The following is a 20093-nucleotide window of genomic DNA, read 5'->3' on the forward strand; positions in this document are numbered from 1 at the left end:
ATTAGAACTTTCTGATTACAGGTTACTAGATTTTGGGAACTCGAACCCTCAATCTCCTGACCTGAAGTCAGACGACTTAGCCATTAAGCCACATGGTCGTACATTGTAGGCTATGCAGCTGTTAGCAGGCGACAGGCCCTGAGGTCATATCCAACAATAGCCCGGCGAGCCAGACGAGGCCCCGAGACACCGATACTGCGCCAGACGACACAGGCTCCGTCTGGGTCCCCTCCTGACGGCCATTAGGGCGCTCTCAGAGAATGACCCTGTCAGAACTGCCGCCGCTCCCGGAGACGCTGTTCCGTAAAAAGAAACCCGAAATAGCCAGGCTGCCTGGCATATCTGCTTTGCTGAAGGCAGGAATATATACGCTCCCCACCCTGGCTGGCTCAAGCTGCGTTAGAAGGATCGTATGCTCACCGCTCCGGCGCGCGTTACGTGATGTGACATGATACTTCCCCGTCCAGAACCAGACACACATGAGATCCACTTGCAGATCCTGTGGGAAACACCTTGTTCTCTGGAGCTTTTAAACAGCGAGGAACGTTGGTGTTGTTACGTTGGTAAACCTCTGGATGAGTAACTGGATCCTTTTTTCCAGATTTTCTCGACCAAAAATGGCACAACACATAAAATAAGTTCAAAAGCCTGGTTTCGGACGGGAGCTGGGCCTTCTGTCCACGTCATGAATTCTATACTCTGACATTCTCTCGCGTTTGGTTTGTCCAGACGAGCTTCTCCAGGCCCCTGGAGAAACGGGGAGTTGCGGTGTGCTATTTATACGAAAAACACGGAGCCCCGTCCCCAATTTACACATCAAGAGAGCTAAAATGTCAGCGTGCGCACCGAACTGTGGGACATTTAGCCGAGGCCACCCGCGGACAGGCTGGGATGCCATCAAGGAGTCACTTCGCCCCCACGGCACTGCTAATCATTGTGGCGACCGGCGGGCGCGCATCTTACAGCACGTGGATTCGCATTCCACTCCCACCAGACGTGTCCTGTGTAGAAAACGAGGGCAGGCCCGCATGGGCGAAGACGGAGCGTGGTCGGAGTTTGGATCCATGCGGCGCCCGCGCGAGGAGCAGGGGTGTGCATTTCTGTGGATTGATCATGACATTTACAGCATTTACCAGACACTCTTATCCAGAGCGACTTACAATCAGTAGTTACAGGGACAGTCGTCCCCTGGAGACACTCAGCGTTAAGGGTCTTGCTCAGGGACACAATGGAGGTAAGTGGGATTTGAACCTGGGCTTCCTGGTTCATAGGCGAGCGTGTTACTCACTAGGCTACTACCACCCTGGCTACCACCCTACCACCATTAGGGATTAATGATTAGTCCCACAGACATAAGACCGGAGTCCTGTGAGCGGCTCCGTCTTCACCTGCAGACCTGAACTTTTTGTTTTTTTTATATTGCAGTCTACAGACATTTCGTGAAAATACAGGAGGATGAAGTTGCGGCATTTAAAACAGTTCCTGCTTTACAATCAGCATGTTTGGATTGAATGAATTGTTTGAATGATGCATGCATTAAAAGTCATAATAACAATAATGATGACAACGTAGAAAGAATTCTCAAAGCCATAGCAAGGTGAGCAGAATATACCGTACAATCCCATGAAGTTTGGTAGACTGAATTAATAAAAGCCTTCTAATAATAGCCTGGGTGTTTATATGCAAGCAAGGCACCTCTGTGCTTATTGGAGAGGAGTGATCATGCAATTATTACCATATGAATCATTCTGAATCAACTCCAAAATGATGACACACATACAGATTTGCTTGCAGCTTGAACTTGACATTTAATCCTTTTGTAGAGCAATATTGTGAGCTATTGTGAGCAGTAAGCTAATGAGTGGGCAATTATGTTTGAAAACTCGATATCAGTCTGAGGCTGCTACAGTTATGGACGGAGTCATATTTTTACCAGATTTTCATCAGAGCTGCAAGAAGGCAAACAGCCCTGTTTGCATGAAGGCTGGTGAACAAATGCGCAACTTTTAGGGCCTATTTTCACTTTAGCGTCACATAACGCATCACCTTGGAAAAATGACTTGCCCTGTAGGACAGTAGCTCATATAGAAATATAATGACTGCATATCACAATTCAAATTCACAGAAAGTCATTTAGATGATACTGGACCTCACAGATGAGCCGGAGGAAGAGATCGAAGAGTTGTCATTGGTCGAAGTTTTAACGAACAGGATTGATAGCCAGCATCTAAAAGAGACAAGCTATTGTTGGAGGCCTGTTTAATTTCATTAGTTAGCCAAATTGTGACTTTGATAGGCCTTTTGCGCAATGGCCATCTGTGGCCGCACCGTTCCAGGTCACGGCCTGAATGGGACGCCACAGGCCTCCTTTTCAATCACCAACGCTCAAGCTGAGCCGCTCATTACGAGCAGGTGGTGCATCTCCACTTACACAAGCACCTCCTGGCCCCTACACCATCAGCTCAACCACACGCGCACTGCACACACCCCTGTTAATTAGGACGAGCCAGTTTGCCCATCGTCATCACTGCCCTTCTCCAAAAGCTACACGGAGATATGAAAACCATGGAAACAAGGTGGAGGGAGGGCGGCGCTACGAGAGAGATGTTCAATTTGCTGCTCAATTTGATAGCGGCTGATAAGGTCAGAAGAGCTGAATTACAGCACTAATCCTTGGCATTATCTGACTATCACACACAAACACACACTCTGGTAGCAAGTTAACTACATGCAACAATAAAGAGAAAATGAATCAAACAAATTCAATATATTACAATGGTATCACTTTAATTCTTTTAATATATAAATTCCTTGTATCAAAGGCTCTTTACATTAAAAAAAAATATTTTAGATTCATTTTTTTTTCCAAGGACATGACTTTCCGCCATCCACATATGACTTTGCATTTATTAAATAGATTTCAAATAGAAACAGAAAAAAAAAAAGTTTTATTATGTATAAATATATGTTTAAAAGGTATTCCTGTTGCAGTGTGTGCAGGGAAACACCACAAAGACAATTTTAATATTTATCTGATTTTCAAATAGACTCCCTGTTGCATGAAATTCACTTTCATTTCTGAACGATTTCTTAAGAATGACCAAATAGAATGTGCAAATATCTACCCGCTCTGCTGCCTATGGCTAGTGACCAGAAACCTGTAGTTGTGTCGTTTCCCTGTGACAACCGCAATCGGCCCTGGAGTCAAGGAATCATTAAAAAAAAATAATAATAATAAAAAAATACATAGAAACGTGTGACGAGGTGAAAACCAGGATACCCACAGAAACACAAAAAGAGGAGATATCACACGACACCAGAGGTACATACATGAAGTAGTATTACGAAATGGATAGGCTGAATGGAGAGCAGAAGTAGAAGGTTCGGAAATGCATTTACAAATCACACGTTACAGAGCCCCCGTGTGTTTAAGTAACGGCCGATCGCTCGGCTTACGCCTCAAGGAGATGAAGCCCTTTAAACAGGAGCTGATGAGTTGAGGTAAAAATTCGAATAGCCCTCCTTAAAACACACACACACACACACACACACACTCTCTCTCTCTCGCAAAACATATTCACACAATGCCTGATGTACACAACTTTCCATTAAATAATAAAACCCATTACATTTGCCAAAATAATCAGTTGAATGAGAAGACGAGGACATTGTGCAGCAGACAAGGACGACGACCGTCTATTGTAAAGCTGGCACTCGTAATGTTAAAAAAATCTTTTCTGTGCAGGGTGACAAAACATGATCGTTAGCAGTTTTAAGGCTTAGCTTATCGGATATAGGGTTGTGGAAGGTCAATCACAGTGAACTCAGAAATGGCTCCTCATTCCACACTGGACGATCGCGTGACCTTTGACACTATCTTCAGACCCCCGTGTGCTGTTTACACAGAGAGGGAACTGCTTTTTAGGGAACTAGCGCTGATTAGGACCTCGTCTTTGGCACAGTTGGCATGGCAACGACATGGTGAGGGTCACGGTGGGGGGTGGGGGGTTGTTTATCCTCCCGTCGACTCCTTTCTTGCTTGATTTAGTGGTTTCGGGTTAAGAGAACGGTCATCGCCAGTTCCTTCCACACCTCCACGGGCTGCATTATGGTGCCCTGGTTTCAGGGGGGCTATCCTCAGCCTGAGAGCCTAGGTTGCCCAAAACCTGTCTCCCCCCCTGGCTGGCGTATTTGTTTATTTGACTCACTTAGGGAATTAAATTTCATACATTTCATACTCTCGCTCGCTCTGTGCACTGCATCAAATTTTGGGCCATTTGACGTCTGCCGTCTGCGTCGTCACTTTGCATTGTCCACCTGTTCATGAAGAAGAAGAAACAAATTCAATCTATTTAGTCGCTGTAACTACACGTGTATCCACACAAGGCATTGCAGCTGGCTTACTAGGGTCTCGGAAGGAAGGAAAGAAAGAAAGAAAGAGAGAAAGAGAGAGAGAGAGAGAGAGAAAGAGAGAGAGAACCACGGTCTCACCTGTGAGCCAGACGCATTGCGCTGGCGGCTGACCGGCTCTCTCGGGGAGCTGGGAACGCTCCCGTTCAGCTCCGTCATGAGGAGGCTTCTTCTCTCCTTCAGCGTTTTGGGGTCACACTTTGTCACCCGGAATCTGAGGGCACAGAAAAAGCAATATGAGATTCCGTGGTGGAGGTGAAACGTGAACCTAACGGGGCTGCCAAAATTTCAAAACAAAGCCTACAGAAACACACACTAAATGTTAGCAATGTTTCTTAGCTGGTTAGCATTGTTAGCATGCCAGTATCCTGTTACCTAGCTAGTTTATCACATTTTAATATATCTTATTTTAGCATAGCATAATTACATACATTTTCTGACAAAAAAACGATTAGCTACTTAGGTAAAATGTTCCAGTTAGCTACTGTCTCAGAAACGTTTAACACTAATTTATATTAATTAGCTAACAAGCAAAATAATTGATAGCTAAATAATTAGGTAGTTTCTCAAACTTTCAATGTCTTACATTAGAAAACATGTATTTCTGATAATGACAATCACATATTGTTCATAATAATTAGATTACAAGCGACGCCTTCTATCTAGCTACTTAATTTGTTTAGTCAGCCAGCTAGTTTCTGGCTGTTCTGTTCTTCTAACATCAGAAACGACCCACCTTTACGTGTGAGAATGAATACACTTTAGAATGTATTTATATTAATTATCCAACAAGCAATAGACTTTAGTTTGTTAATAAATGTGCCTGTTATACAGCTAGTTATAGCTAGCTTCTTACGTTGCACCTCTACTAATGGATCATTAGCACATTCCATAATTCGCGGTAAATAGATGTATGTATTTTAAAAAGAACTTCTAGATAACCTCAAGACGACAAGGTCCAGAGGACATCTTGCTGTGATTAAAAGCATTATGGAGTACCGGAGCGGTACACACACACACACACACACACAGAAAGGGAGTGAGAAGGAAAATGCTAATTGAATCTGTGAACGAGTAGCCTGGGCAGGTCAGTGTGATCTCTGCCGCAGGCCTTCGTTCTTCTGAACGTGTTGCTTTTAGCGTTCAGTCCACTGGGTCGAGAGCGGCGAGGACCCACCTGCCCACAGAGAGGACGGTGACCTCCCCAGCATGGCTGTGTCTGTCCAGCAGCTTCTTGCTGGAGTGCCGGCGCATCAGGGGCCACTTCTTCTGGTTGCAGCGGTTGCAGATGTTTTTCTGGCCGGCCGCGCCCCCAATGGTGTGCAGGTGGTTGCAGGTGTGTTTGGCCGCCGCAGGTGCCCCCGGGGACACGGGGGTCACAGGGGTGGTGGGGGTAACTGGAGACGTCGGAGTTATGGACCTGGCGAGGAAGGAAAGAGGCGCATCAGAGAGCTGAACACCAGCCAGCTCGCTGCCTCATAAAATGCGGAGGGGAACGTCCTTCAGAGGTCTAACGCTGCTCCCAAACGCTCCCCCGAGGTCCGTCTGAGTTCGCGGCAATTTATTCACACAAACAGGTGCTCCTCGATATAATGCAAGTAATGGCGATGGATGGTTCCTCGGTGCTAGTTCTGTGTGTGCGACACAGGCCATTGCAGCACCCCACTATGCCAGCGTCTGGAGCCTCTATCTGTCTCCATTACAACGCCAGAGACATCGAGAGAGGGGCCACAAGATAGCAGGTTCCAGACGGGGGCGTTACTGAACGTGAAAGGACAGTGGCTCTCGGGACAGACCTGGCAACACGTACCGTTTGCAGAGGGACAGAATCAGAGAATCAGAGGTGTGGTGCATGTGACCCACTGGGGTATTAAAAATCATAAAGGGGAATAAGAAAGAGTGAGAAAAGGTCAGACAGAGACTCCTTTACTCGGAGGCGAAATGAAACACCATCTTTAGCGAACCTAGAGGACCACACCCTAGCACAAGGCTGTATATGCCTATTCTCTCTTCAACACACACACACACACACACACACACACAGCTCGATTTGGTCTAAGTGTTCTTCTGGCACCCGGCCGAGCAGTCTGTAAAATGAGAGTGGTCCTCCACAACTGCGGCCGAGTACGCAACGACGCCCCATCCCTCATCCTGCCTCCCCCACTCCTCCCCGCTCTCCACAGATTTATCCTCCAATCCACTCTCTTTCAGCCTCCATACATAAAAATAACTCCACTTTCACTCCTCTCCTCACTCTTCTCTCTCCTCGCACGTCCAATTGACGCTGCTTGCCTCTCAAGGTCGGCACGCGCTCTGGAGGAGAAAGGAAACGAGAAGGGAAAAGAGCACCAACAAGCAGGGAAGAAAGAAAAAATAAATAAATCCGCACCACAGGCCCCTTTTGATTCCTTGTTGTTAGAAGAACAGCACACAACCTCAAACCTGCCTTATTAGCTGGTTCTGTAAAAAAATAAAAAGATATTTTTTTTTTGTTAATCTTCTAGCATTCCTAAGTGTGAGCCTTATCAGGGCTCTTAGTTTGAAAACTCAATATTCTATAGAAATCGAACGAGAATTGCCGGTGTCTTCCTCTTGTAAGTCGCTTTGGATAAAAGCGTCTGCTAAATAAAGTAAAGTAAAGTAAGAAAAAAAGTTCCATGCATTATGTTTCCTTTGAATCTCGAAGAAGGCACTTGCTTCAGTGGCCTCATGAGAGACTTTAAAGACGTCTCCAGTTCATGAGCTGCAGCCAAATGACCTCTTTTCATCATGGAAATCAGATCTTCTACCCGACCCAGAGAGCGAATTACAGCAGAACGTGAGAGCCGCGACTTAACTGGATTTTGTGGGGAACACTGACACCTAGTGGCGGCTTTTTAAACCAGCTTTCATGGGATTCACACACACAAACATACATTACATTTACATTTATGCCATTTGGCAGACGCCCTTATGTTACCACCAATGAAGTAATCAGTTCTGGTTCACAAGGACTCAAATACAATCATTCACTCTGTTGCATAAGTCAGACTATAAGAAAGTTACTAAATATTCTCTAAAGAGGGAGGTTGAGCTGCCATTTGAAAATTTTTGACTGGGCTGTAGTGATTGTTATTGTGAAACACTGCAGCACAGCACAGTGAAACTTGTCCTCTGCATTTAACCCATCACCCTTAGTGAGCAGTGGGCAGCAATGACAGGCGCCCGGGGAGCAGTGTGTGGGGACGGTGCTTTGCTCAGTGGCACCTTGGCAGATCGTAATTAGAACAAGCAACCTTCTGATTACGGGGCCACTTCCTTAACCACTAGGCCACCACTGTCCCCAAGGTGACCTCGAGATGAAGTTCATTCCACAACAAGGGTCCAAGACAGAGAAGAGTCTTCCTTGTACCTTCAGCAGTGGAAGGACCAGACGAGCAGGGCTGGAGGGTCGGAGGAGTGAGAGGTGTAATAAGGGCTCTGAAGTAGGCTGGTGCTCTCCCAGGTTTGTTTGTTTTTTTTAAGGCCAGCGTCAGTATTTTGAATCCTAGTGGTCACACACTCGCCTATGAACCAGAAGACCCGGGTTCAAATCCCACTTACTACCATTGTGTCCCTGAGCAAGACACTTAACCCTGAGTGTCTCCAGGGGGGACTGTCCCTGTAACTACTGATTGTAAGTATTTGTAAGGATAAGGGCCTCTGTAAATGTAAATGTGTGGGAGAATTTGGGAAGGTTGAAAACTGCATTCTGTATTATTTATTTATTTACCATTGTATTATTGTACTGTATTGTACTCTACTGTGTAGTAAAACTATTCGTTTTTGGTGTATCTATTGTTTAGTAATTCGAGAAAATTGAATTTGCTGCTAATAATTCATTCTGGAGCGATCCATCCATTCATACTTTCATTTCAGGACAAAATGGACAGACATGAGACGCAACATACCCATCATTCATTGTGCTGTCAATAACCATGGCCTTCAGAGCATCAGTGTTTGCTGAAAATAGAAAGAGAAAAAGAATGTATCAGCGATCTGTATTCACACAAGCCTACATGTGGGGGGGGAAAAGGGAGGACAAAATATAACAGGACACAGTCCAACTGCACAAAACATTCCTCTGAAATGCCAATACACTTGGAAAAAGATTAAGGAATTCAATTTGATGTCTTTACTAAATTCGCTTTGAAAATAATAATGCAGGCTGCTCACGCTATGAGAGACAATATCGGAGGCCCGGAAATCAATGTTTAGGTTGCAAATTTGGAAAACCAGCGAAATATTTCCCCCCGACGTGAACAAGCTCGGCTTCAACAGCATTGCAGAGAGGCAGTGAAAAGCGTGCACACAACGGATCTCCAGCAACCATCTTCAGCACAGCAGAGGTACAGCAGACGTACAGCAGACGTACAGCAGAGGTACAGCAGAGGTACACTAAACGCCTCAGAATGGCGAGTCTCGCTTCAGGAGAGACATCCTCTCGATGTGCAGGAACTACAGGTTTGCTAGAATCCCCTCTTTTTTTGGTTATTCTATAAGAAGCTGGATTTGAAATTAGAACCCTGCATTGATTCATCTGCATGTTGAAAACGAAGACAGAAATGTGTGCGGGTATAAAAGGACAGGATTCAGGGTTGGGTCTTTAATCGTCTCTGTTCGGATTGGAGGGACAACTGGAAGGTCTTCAGTGGTTCTAAATTAAAACAGAGACGGCCCGCCATAATTTCCTGCTGTGAGTATGTTATTAGAAGTAAACAAGGGGCTTTTACGACACAGAATCCAGACGTCTGAAACCGAACCGTGTGACAATTTCTCCTATTCCGAAAACGAACGGGTCACTCCACAGGAGGACGTTCTGTGCTTCGGAGAGGCTTCCTGGTCTTCTTCAGACGGACAGGCAAGCTTGACTCTCGCCCTGAAACGCGCCTGCTCTGCTTGCGCAAGAGCTTCCTTGCAACTTACCCAACACCACTCAGTTCAGGGAGAGCCCCGCCCCTCTTAAGGTGGGGCCACATAAATGCACAGGAGATTTAAAACGCCTGGTCGGAGTTCTGCGGCGAGGACGTTACCCCAGTCGCTTCAGCGCACACCGACTCCGCGCTCCCACGTCAGTCGTACTGAGAGGGACGGGCTCTGATGTGCAGGTCTAATTTCGGGAACTCGCTCGTGACTCATCAGAACCTCGGCCACGGTGACAAATGAACATTTACTCCAGGGAGGGGTGCGTCTCGGAGCGAGACTCCTCGGCCAGGCCAAAATTGAACATACGCTTGCATAGCGCTGCACTGGTTCCGTCTTTGGCTTGATGTAATTTAACATGGGTTTTAGGAGAAACCCTGGCAGGGGCTTTAATGGACTATTTTGCCAAATGGCAAGTCCCGGGTAAACTGAAATAGTCTTACACACACACAAACACATATACACATATACACACATATATATATATATATATTTTTTTTTAAAATAAAAAAACTCTGCTTTTACTTTTATTCAAATTCAAGTTTACCTCCTGCCTTGATTTCCAAGCGGCTCCTGGCTAAAAAAAAAAAAAAGAAAAAACATACCGCAGCTAGATCCTTCCTGGGTTCCACTTTTGGGTGATTGAAACCCGGAGGAAGGCCACGATTTCAATCGAACCGATTTCCCAACACGTCGGGTGAGCATCCCACACTGTGGGAGCAGATAAAAGTGTGGCCTGGCAAAGAGCCTATAAATACTGCCGAATAAACCCAACCAACCACAGATGTGAAAATTATTAACGATAATTATATACGCCGTACTAGGCAGGTACACCAAGATCCTCTACAACCTCAAGGGGCTTCTTGGTCCTTTGGTTACCTGTTACATGGATCCGAAGGCCGTGTTTGTACAAAACCTTTCGTAATATTAAGCGAGATGGCCAACTACACCAGGTTTGTACCTCTGGTTTACCAGCTGGCCCACAGCCGTGAGTCACTCTCGGCCCAAATCCCACGACTAAGAGGAAAAGAAAAAGAAACCACTGAGAACTGCGCTCAGCACGCGGGGTTCAGCGGTAGAAAATAAAATCTCACTGCTCATGTTTTTTTGGGGGTTTTTTTTTCTCCTCCCCGAAGTGAAATAAACGCCGCAGTGAGCAGAAATCGGGACCGAGGGCATTATCGAGAAACAAAACGGCGTTTCACAGCAGAAGCGTGCCAATCATTCACACCTCAAAACGGGCAGCACCTCCTTTTCCTGATGTCCGTCAGAAAAGTTCATTTTTAAAGCACATAAATAAATAAATAAATAAATAAAAGCAAAAAAAAAAAACTGCTGATTCAGCTGCATTCGCCGCCCCGCCAAACTTCTTTAGTCTAAAGTCAGCATCTGTAGAATTCTATTGAGATTGCTACAGAGCGGTTGTTCAGAATAGTTCAAAGATTTTGGGTCATTTAGGAATTCTTGTATTTTCCCATGAAGAAAAAAAAATGAATTGGGATGAAAAGAACAAATATAAAAAATATAGTTTTTTACTGTCAAAGTTTGAAGTAATGATGTAGTTGATGCACTACATAATCTACTAGTGTAAAATGAAGTGATTGTCACATGTGATACACAGCAGCACAGCACATGGTTCACACAGTGAAATTTGTCCTCTGCATTTAACCTATCACCCTGAGTGAGCAGTGGGCAGCCATGACAAGCGCCCGGGGAGCAGTGTGTGGGGACGGTGCTTTGCTCAGTGGCACCTCAGTGGCACCCTGGCGGATTGGGATTCGAACCGGCAACCTTCTGATTACGGGGCCACTTCCTTAACTGCTAGGCCACCACTGCCCAGTGTGGTAGTAGCCTATTGGGTAACACACTCGCCCATGAACCAGAAGACCCAGGTTCAAATCCCACTTACTACCATTGTGTCCCCGAGCAAGGCACTTAACCCTAAGTTGCTCCAGGGGGGGGACTGTCCCTGTAACTACTGATTGTAAGTCGCTCTGGATAAGGGCGTCTAATGAATACTGTAAATGTAAATGTGAAGGCCAGTTTTATTGCTTCTTTTATCAGTGAAGCTTTTAAAGTTGGGTTCATGAGCACAGAATTCCACTGGAACGAATTGTTCCTAATTGTCACCGATAACGTTCATTGATACAGATATTCTATCATTAACAGATATTTCCAGCTACCAGAGTCACTTACAACATGAACAATGTCTGGACTGGAGGTTTCACTCAGTTTATGTCTTTTAATGAGACATCTCTAAATGACCGACACACTTTTGAACGGTTGTGTATGAAACGGGACCTGGTCGCGTGGTTCCACACACCCAACACTGCACTCATCCATTCACTCGCGCACGCCTACCTTCGTTGTTCATGATGTAGTGAACGATCTGTCCCACGGTGTCGTTGTTGGTCTCACTGAAGGTGTCATTCATCTCTGGAGGGAGGGAGAGAGGGATTTCAATATTTTTATTCGCCATGTGAATAGTTATGGCAGTAGATATAAACTAAAGAAGGTGTAAAAGAAGATAACAGAGTGAGAGAGAGAGAGAGACAGAGACAAGGAGAGAGAGAGAAATTGTTGGGAAGGGACAGAAGTTGCATGAATTTGTGGACCAAACCAATTCACTGTTCATATCCACAGGAGAACTGGAGTTTTTTTTTTTTTTTTTTGCATTATTTCATAATATGGTCAGGTCAGAGGTCAAGTTAAGTGAATCTTCACACTTATAAATATCTATGTATGCGCGTAAATAAATCGCTGAGAAGGATCCAGCTGTTCCCAAGCATCATGACATTGTGATCACAAAAAAAAAAAAAAATGTAAATGTATGATGATGTGTCTGATGATGTAGAGAAGATGACTACTCTGCGTGTCCTAAACCAGAAAAACCCAGCTCCATGTTTTGTTTCACACCTTACATTTCCTGACATTATTTTATTGGCGAGTTCATCATGTGACTGGAAACTCTGGGGCTGGACGTGACTGTAAATGGGTCAGTACAGTTTGGGAGCCGGTGACCTGGTTTCAGCTTCACAAAAACACACACGCGCTCCACCCATCTCCTTCCTCTCTGGGTCACAAAGCCAGCAGGAAGGAGCAGCTTCCAGTGTTGATATCCGAGTAAAACTTGGCCACAATGGTCCAGTTGGGATGAACGCCAGCACAAAAGCCCTCTCCACGTCAGCCACTCAGCTGACTGCAAGCATTACTGTCCATTTACATCCTGTATTTCTCACAGGGGACAACTGGAGGGACCCAGAGATCATTCAGAAGCAAGCGGTAGCAAATTGGACTTCAGCGAGCTCCAGTCTTCTGACGGGGAGGACATGCGGGCCACTCAGCTGACCCATGAAGCTGCAGGGGTTCGTCAGGATGAAGAGACCTACCACCCTGCTGCAGACCCACCAGATGATGTGCTTGGCTAACCTGGGCAGGACGCTCCCACAGGCCATGGCTGCAACAGTGGTGGCCCAGCGGCCACCCAGCCATTTTTTAGCGAAGTTTGAGCTGCAGAAGAAGACAGGACCAGCTGTCACTTGGTGACACCACAGCAGTGTTTGTTGTGGCATCCAGAAAGCACCACTCTTTTCATGTTAGGGGTCCCTGTCCAAAAAGGACATGTTCTGCCCCCTCACAGTCTCCCAAGCACCACACAAGGTCCCCCGTTCATGTGTTCCCAATGTTCTTCCATCCCCTGCAGGCCCACCATGGGTCCCCACCGCATCTCCAGCGGGACCGCTGGCGTCCATGCACACTGTCGACCTGGGTAGAGTGGACCATCGCAGCCTCATAACAGCTCAGAGTACCCACCCTTTTTGGAGTCCCTGGGACGAGTGCTAGATAGTGCTCCGACTGGGGACTCCCGTGTCCTGCTGGGGGACTTCAATGCTCACGTGGGCAATGACAGCATGACCTTTAGGGACGTGATTGGGAGGAACTCAAGTGGTGTTTTGTTATTGGACTTCTGTGCAAGCCGCAGTTTGGCCATAACGAACACCATGTTCGAACATAAGGATGCCCATCGGTACACTTGGTACCAGGGCAGCCCAGGTCGAAGGTCAATGATTGACTTTGTAGTCGTATCACCTGACCTGTGACCATATGTTTTGGACACTCGGGTGAAGACATTTACATTTACAGCATTTATCAGACGCCCTTATCCAGAGCGACTTACAATCAGTAGTTACATGGACAGTCCCCCCCCTGGAGACACTCAGGGTTAAGTGTCTTGCTCAGGGACACAATGGTAGTAAGTGGGATTTGAACCTGGTTCTTCTGGTTCACAGGCGAGTGTTTTACCCACTAGGCTACTACCACTCTGTGGTAGAGAGGAGCGGAGCAGTCAGCTGATCAGCACCTGGTGGCAGGTTGGATCAGATGGCAGGAGAAGATGCCACGTAGACCTTGCAGACACAAATGTGCAGTGAGGGTCTGCTGGGAATGCCTGGCAGAAGAACTGGTCTTCAGTTCCCACCTTTTGGGGACATTGAGTCCGAATGGTCGCAAGGTGGCCGGTGCCAGTCGTGGCGGTAACCCCCGTAAACTGCTGGTGGACACCAGAGCTGCTCCTCCACATCGAGAGGAACCAGCTGAGGTGGTTCGGGCATCTGGTCAGGATGCCTCCTGGACGCCTCCCTGGGGAGGTGTTTCGGGCATGTCCTCCCGGCAGGAGTCCCCCGGGTCGCCCCAGGACACGCTGCAGAAATTACATCACCAGTCTGGTCTGCCGGAAGAGCTGGTGGAGGTGGCTTGGGATGCTGCCCCAGCGACCCGGACCCGGATAAGCGGAGGAAGACGGTGACAAAGACAAATATCATTATGTCCTAAAAAGGCCGTGGTTAAAAAAAAAAAACAAATTTAAAAAGAGGAGTCAAAGCTCAAAATAGGAAGACCTGTTGACCCATCCTCAACTGAGTGTGTGTGTGTGTGCGTGTGTGTGTGTGTGTGTGTGTGTGTGTGTGTGGACATAATATACATAACAGCCTTTCACCTTGAGCAATTAATAGCACCAGTGTAAACATTTACAAATCGTTCTAAGAAGATCAATACTAGCTTCCACGTCTACATGCTTTTTCTTCGTGCTTATCTAAACTGTAACTGAGTGTGTGTGTGTGTGTGTGTGTGTGTGTGTGTGTGTGTGTGTGTGCGAAAGACAATCTAGAGTGATCAGCCAGAACATTATGACCATCCAATATTGCATAATACTGAGCAGGTGCAGCATCTGCTGCCATAACACCTGGACCCATAGGGGCTCAGGTTCAGCTAAAGATCTAATCCGCCATCATTAACCGCTAAAAGGCCAGACTCATCCCGGATAAGCACCTCTCTCTCTCTCTCTCTCTCTCTCTCTCTCCGTGAATCCGACCTAATACCGCCCCGGCCGACCTGACTCCAATTGTGCGGCTAACGGCGATAATGCCATTAGACCGACCTGCAGCTCATTAAAGGGAGACAGGGCGAACGTAATAACTCCGACATCTTTGTTGCCCTGCGCTGGGACAGGCGGACGGTCTTTTACCCGCAGCTTCTCCACCGTAATCCCCAGAACAGGTTCCACCGGCTCAGGGTGGGAATCCTACTCGGCCACAGCGGCAGGGAAACAAAGGGCATGGCCACGCAAGTCACAGACGGGAGGGTGACGCAGTTTCTGTCTGGGTTTTAACGCCAGAGGCAGATTTGTGAGGTCCAGGCGAACCGCTGTCTGCTTGATAAAAGACATTATTTGGCAGATTTAATCTGGAATTGGACTTTTTTTTTTTTTTTTTTTTTTTTGAGAATTTTGACATTATGAGAAGCTCCTCAGCTGCAATGAGCAATATTTTCCAAAACAGGTCATGTAGGACAATCACCTTCATGTTATAAGCCACCAATGCACTAATGAAGCACATTAAATCCCACATATTTGAAAGGAAAAGAAACAGAATTTCCACAATTTTTCTAAACACTGAAATTCAAATCACCTCCTTTCTCCAGATCCTTCCCTTTGACATCTTCCTCCTCGCGGAGTTCTTCCTCCTCGGCCTCGGTGGTGCACCGGTAACCCTTCTTCTTCAGGATGTGGCAGATGAGAACTCCCAGAAGGCCGAGCAGGAAGAAAACCGGCACCAAAAAGAAAGCGATGAGCTCCGGGTTCCGTGGGTTGTCCACTGCATTGCCTGTGACGTTCCCCACTGACAGAGAGAGCACATTATATTACATATTATAGTATACATTATATTATATATTATACATTTTAAACAGTGTAACAGGTCACAGTCAGTTCTACTTCTATAGCTCAATTAAACCAAAGCTTTAAATATTGATCCACAAAATAAGTAAAAAAATAACAATAAAGTACAAAACAAGCAAAAAAAAAAAAAAAAAAAAAAAAAAGACAGACACAAGAAGAGGCTCAACCTGAACTTGAAAAAAATGTAAAATCTGTACACGGTAAAGTGAGAATATAGAGTTGAAAACGGAGTAGAAGAATGACATGAAGCCTCATCTTTTTTTTTTTGAGAGAGAACCCAAAAAGAAATTGTTGTATTCATGACCCCATGAAAATAAAAGCTACTGCAGAAAAGCCCACTGCAAACGTGGCCGGTGGGTTCATCTCGCGTAGCGGCGAAAGGTCGAAGGTCAACTTGCGCGTCACAGGGCACGTGTATTCTGCTCCCGTCCACCATGTGTCACATTCCGCACTAAAACACAAAGAGCCCAGTGTGATGACGGCTTTGTGTGTGTGCGTGTCTCAACACTAAACTATATTTCATGAGACATCCCGCGACGTCGTCACGTGACCCTCACTGCCCACGCGCACATGACAGGAAGTTGTCCCGCGAACGTCTGGGACGCCGGCGTTCCCGACCTTCTCCAGTTCGGCCTCAAAAGGTGACTCACGAGCAGATAGCGTTCAAGCAAACAAACACCCTGTCTGCAGCGCGAATGAATGGACCCATTCATAAAAACCAAAAAAACTAACTATTCTATTTAAAACGACTACTTTTAATTTACCAGCAGGGTGGCTGTTACTGTCTTTACCCCGCGCCACCGTACACGTACGTCGCACGGTCACCCCGCACCACCGTAGTACACGTACGTCGCACGGTCACCCCGTACCACCGTAGTACACGTACGTCGCACGGTCACCCCGCACCACCGTAGTACATGTACGTCGCACGGTCACCCCGTACATGTACGTCGCACGGTCACCCCGCACCACCGTAGTACATGTACGTCGCACGGTCACCCCGCACCACCGTAGTACACGTACGTCGCACGGTCACCCCGCACCACCGTAGTACACGTACGTCGCACGGTCACCCCGCACCACCGTAGTACACGTACGTCGCACGGTCACCCCGCACCACCGTAGTACACGTACGTCGCACGGTCACCCCGCACCACCGTAGTACACGTACGTCGCACGGTCACCCCGTACCAGCGTAGTACACGTACGTCGCACGGTCACCCCGCACCACCGTACACGTACGTCGCACGGTCACCCCGTACATGTACGTCGCACGGTCACCCCGCACCACCGTAGTACATGTACGTCGCACGGTCACCCCGTACATGTACGTCGCACGGTCACCCCGCACCACCGTAGTACATGTACGTCGCACGGTCACCCCGCACCACCGTAGTACATGTACGTCGCACGGTCACCCCGTACATGTACGTCGCACGGTCACCCCGTACCACCGTAGTACACGTACGTCGCACGGTCACCCCGCACCACCGTAGTACACGTACGTCGCACGGTCACCCCGCACCACCGTAGTACACGTACGTCGCACGGTCACCCCGTACATGTACGTCGCACGGTCACCCCGTACCACCGTAGTACACGTACGTCGCACGGTCACCCCGCACCACCGTACACGTACGTCGCACGGTCACCCCGTACATGTACGTCGCACGGTCACCCCGCACCACCGTAGTACACGTACGTCGCACAGTCACCCCGTACATGTACGTCGCACGGTCACCCCGCACCACCGTAGTACATGTACGTCACACGGTCACCCCGCACCACCGTAGTACACGTACGTCGCACGGTCACCCCGCACCACCGTAGTACACGTACGTCGCACGGTCACCCCGTACATGTACGTCGCACGGTCACCCCGCACCACCGTAGTACACGTACGTCGCACAGTCACCCCGTACATGTACGTCGCACGGTCACCCCGCACCACCGTAGTACATGTACGTCACACGGTCACCCCGTACCACCGTAGTACACGTACGTCGCACGGTCACCCCGCACCACCGTAGTACACGTACGTCGCACGGTCACCCCGCACCACCGTAGTACACGTACGTCGCACGGTCACCCCGTACCACCGTAGTACACGTACGTCGCACGGTCACCCCGCACCACCGTACACGTACGTCGCACGGTCACCCCGTACATGTACGTCGCACGGTCACCCCGCACCACCGTAGTACACGTACGTCGCACAGTCACCCCGTACATGTACGTCGCACGGTCACCCCGCACCACCGTAGTACATGTACGTCGCACGGTCACCCCGCACCACCGTAGTACACGTACGTCGCACGGTCACCCGCACCACCGTAGTACACGTAAGTCGCACGGTCACCCCCGTACATGTACGTCGCACGGTCACCCCGACATGTACGTCGCACGGTCACCCGCACCACCGTAGTACATGTACGTCACACGGTCACCCCGTACCACCGTACACGTACGTCGCACGGTCACCCCATACCACCGTACACGTACGTCGCACGGTCACCCCGCACCACCGTAGTACACGTACGTCGCACGGTCACCCCGGCACCACCGTAGTACACGTACGTCGCACGGTCACCCCGCACCACCGTAGTACACGTACGTCGCACGGTCACCCCGCACCACCGTAGTACACGTACGTCGCACGGTCACCCCGCACCACCGTACAATACAAATTCAGCACAATCCATTTTTAATCGTACCGGATCAATAAAAAGATACGCGTCGGTGTATCTGGGACACAAATGGGTGCATAAATTAAATTAATTCGGCATGACAAATTAAATCAGCTCAGCCAATCAGGGCTCACGATGCTGATACTTACAGGGAATCAATAGGGAATCTGCAGTCAGGCCCGAGGCAAGTCAAACCACGCGGCACGATTAAACGGGGGGGTCTACCGTGCGGCTTTATCTACTTTTGACATGACGCTCACACATCATCAGCGCTTCACGGGACGTTTTTTTTTTTTTTTTTTTGGTCTGATAGCAGCGGAATGTCCTCCAAAACATTCCGGACTCCAGCCGGTTACACTGGTTTCAGGCCAGGGACTTCAGACAGAACGCATGGGTTGGGAGTCGGAGGGGCGATTCTCTCGTGCCGGTGGACCGTCCAGGTCCTGGCCGCGGGTGGGACAAATCTGGTGCGAATCTGACGTGACATCACAGGCCCTTGAGGGCCACTCCTCCTCCGTGGCGCCCTAACACGGTGACTGAGGCCCCAATAGGGCCCTAGCCCCACTACAACAGAAAATAACAGGAAGAAAGAAGAGGACACAAGTCAGCAGAAATTATTTCCTCATTTCACCGTTAGTCATTGTTTTCTAACGACAGCCTGCCTGGTCTGAGGGGGGAGAACCGGCCTCCGCGTCACCGAACGAACCGTCCCTGCCTGCGGTGCTCAGATGACGGCCTCGCCACTGAAAACCGGCCCAACGAACAGCCCCGGACTCCAGAGTGGATCAGAAGTTCTGAGAAGTAGGAAGTGACCACGCGGTCCCCCAAAAGCAAGAGAACTGGCCCCCCACGAGCATCCTTACCCACGACACAGAATTATCCAGCAGCCCGAGCATGTGACGGAAGAGAGGGGGAAGAGAGGGGGAAGAAAGGGGGAAGAGAGGGAGAAGAGAGGGGGAAGAAAGGGGGAAGAGAGGGAGAAGAGAGGGGGAAGAGAGGGGGGGAAGAAAGGGGGAAGAAAGGGGGAAGAGAGGGGGAAGAAAGGGGGAAGAGAAAGGGGGAAGAGAGGGAGAAGAGAAAGGGGGAAGAGAGGGAGAAGAGAGGGGGAAGAGAGGGAGAAGAGAGGGGGAAGAGGAGCAGCAGGCCCGATCGGGATGGGGGGGAGCTGGAGAATCGGAATGCAACTCGGCATGTGGAGGCACAAATCGCGAAGGCGCTTCCGACAAGCTGCGTCGTGCTTTAACGCTGGCACGCAGACCGGCAGACATAATGTCGCAGGAAACGGGCGGGTCGAGTGGATTCGGGGTGTTAAAAGTGACGGGGTTCGTGTGTTTTTACTCACGGGGTTGCGCAGCGGAATCGGCCATCAGCCTCCAACTTTACCAGGTGAGCGGAGCGGAGCGGAGCGGAGTCGTCCCGTCCCGTCCCGTCGCTGGTGTTTTTTTTTTTTTTTTAATCTGTGATCTGCACTGATCCGGAGCGCTGGAGCTGCACAGCTCGTATTTCCTCCTTCTTGTGGCGGGAGAGGGGAACATCCCACTTTTAAAGCAGCATCATGGCTGCACGTCACTGGGACGGACACTCTGGACGCCTGCAAGATAAGGAAGATCTGACGCTGGGGAGACAGGCTGACGAACCCGGACACGTCAGAGCGGAAGAGTAACTAACGTAGCCCAGATATCTCTTCAGATTACAGCGGCGTAGGAAAAAACGTGACACGCGCAGTGAATCATGGGTAATGTAGTCGTAGAGCCACCGCTGAAAGAAACATAATTTTAACACGTTTAATACAAGCGAATACGTTGCTATACAGTTCTATAACA

At 48.5% G+C, this 20093-nt stretch overlaps 1 protein-coding gene across 1 annotated transcript; it reads right to left on the bottom strand.

Moving 5' to 3' along the window:
* Positions 1 to 2766: 2766 nt before the first annotated feature.
* rell1 (RELT like 1) lies at positions 2767 to 19921 on the bottom strand. Its single transcript, XM_028999891.1, has 7 exons — positions 19613 to 19921; positions 15315 to 15524; positions 11713 to 11787; positions 8340 to 8391; positions 5588 to 5830; positions 4492 to 4624; positions 2767 to 4317 (listed from the first exon to the last, which is right to left on the bottom strand). The coding sequence occupies exons 1-7, from the start codon at positions 19635 to 19637 to the stop codon at positions 4300 to 4302; spliced, it is 756 nt and encodes a 251-aa protein (XP_028855724.1). The 5' UTR covers positions 19638 to 19921; the 3' UTR covers positions 2767 to 4299.
* Positions 19922 to 20093: the final 172 nt, after the last annotated feature.

This window comes from Denticeps clupeoides, chromosome 1, assembly GCF_900700375.1.
Source record: "Denticeps clupeoides chromosome 1, fDenClu1.1, whole genome shotgun sequence".
Classification (NCBI taxonomy): Eukaryota; Metazoa; Chordata; class Actinopteri; order Clupeiformes; family Denticipitidae; genus Denticeps; species Denticeps clupeoides.

What these genes read in the sequence shown, in the direction of transcription:
- rell1 (XM_028999891.1), bottom strand. Translation starts at nt 19,637, where the DNA reads ATGGCCGATTCCGCTGCGCAACCCC. An exon ending in GAAGGATCTGGAGAAAGGAG is followed by an intron (nt 11,788 to 15,314) that starts GTGATTTGAATT and finishes CCCTCCCTCCAG; the next exon opens with AGATGAATGACACCTTCAGT. An exon ending in GACAGCACAATGAATGATGG is followed by an intron (nt 5,831 to 8,339) that starts GTATGTTGCGTC and finishes CTTCCTCGCCAG; the next exon opens with GTCCATAACTCCGACGTCTC.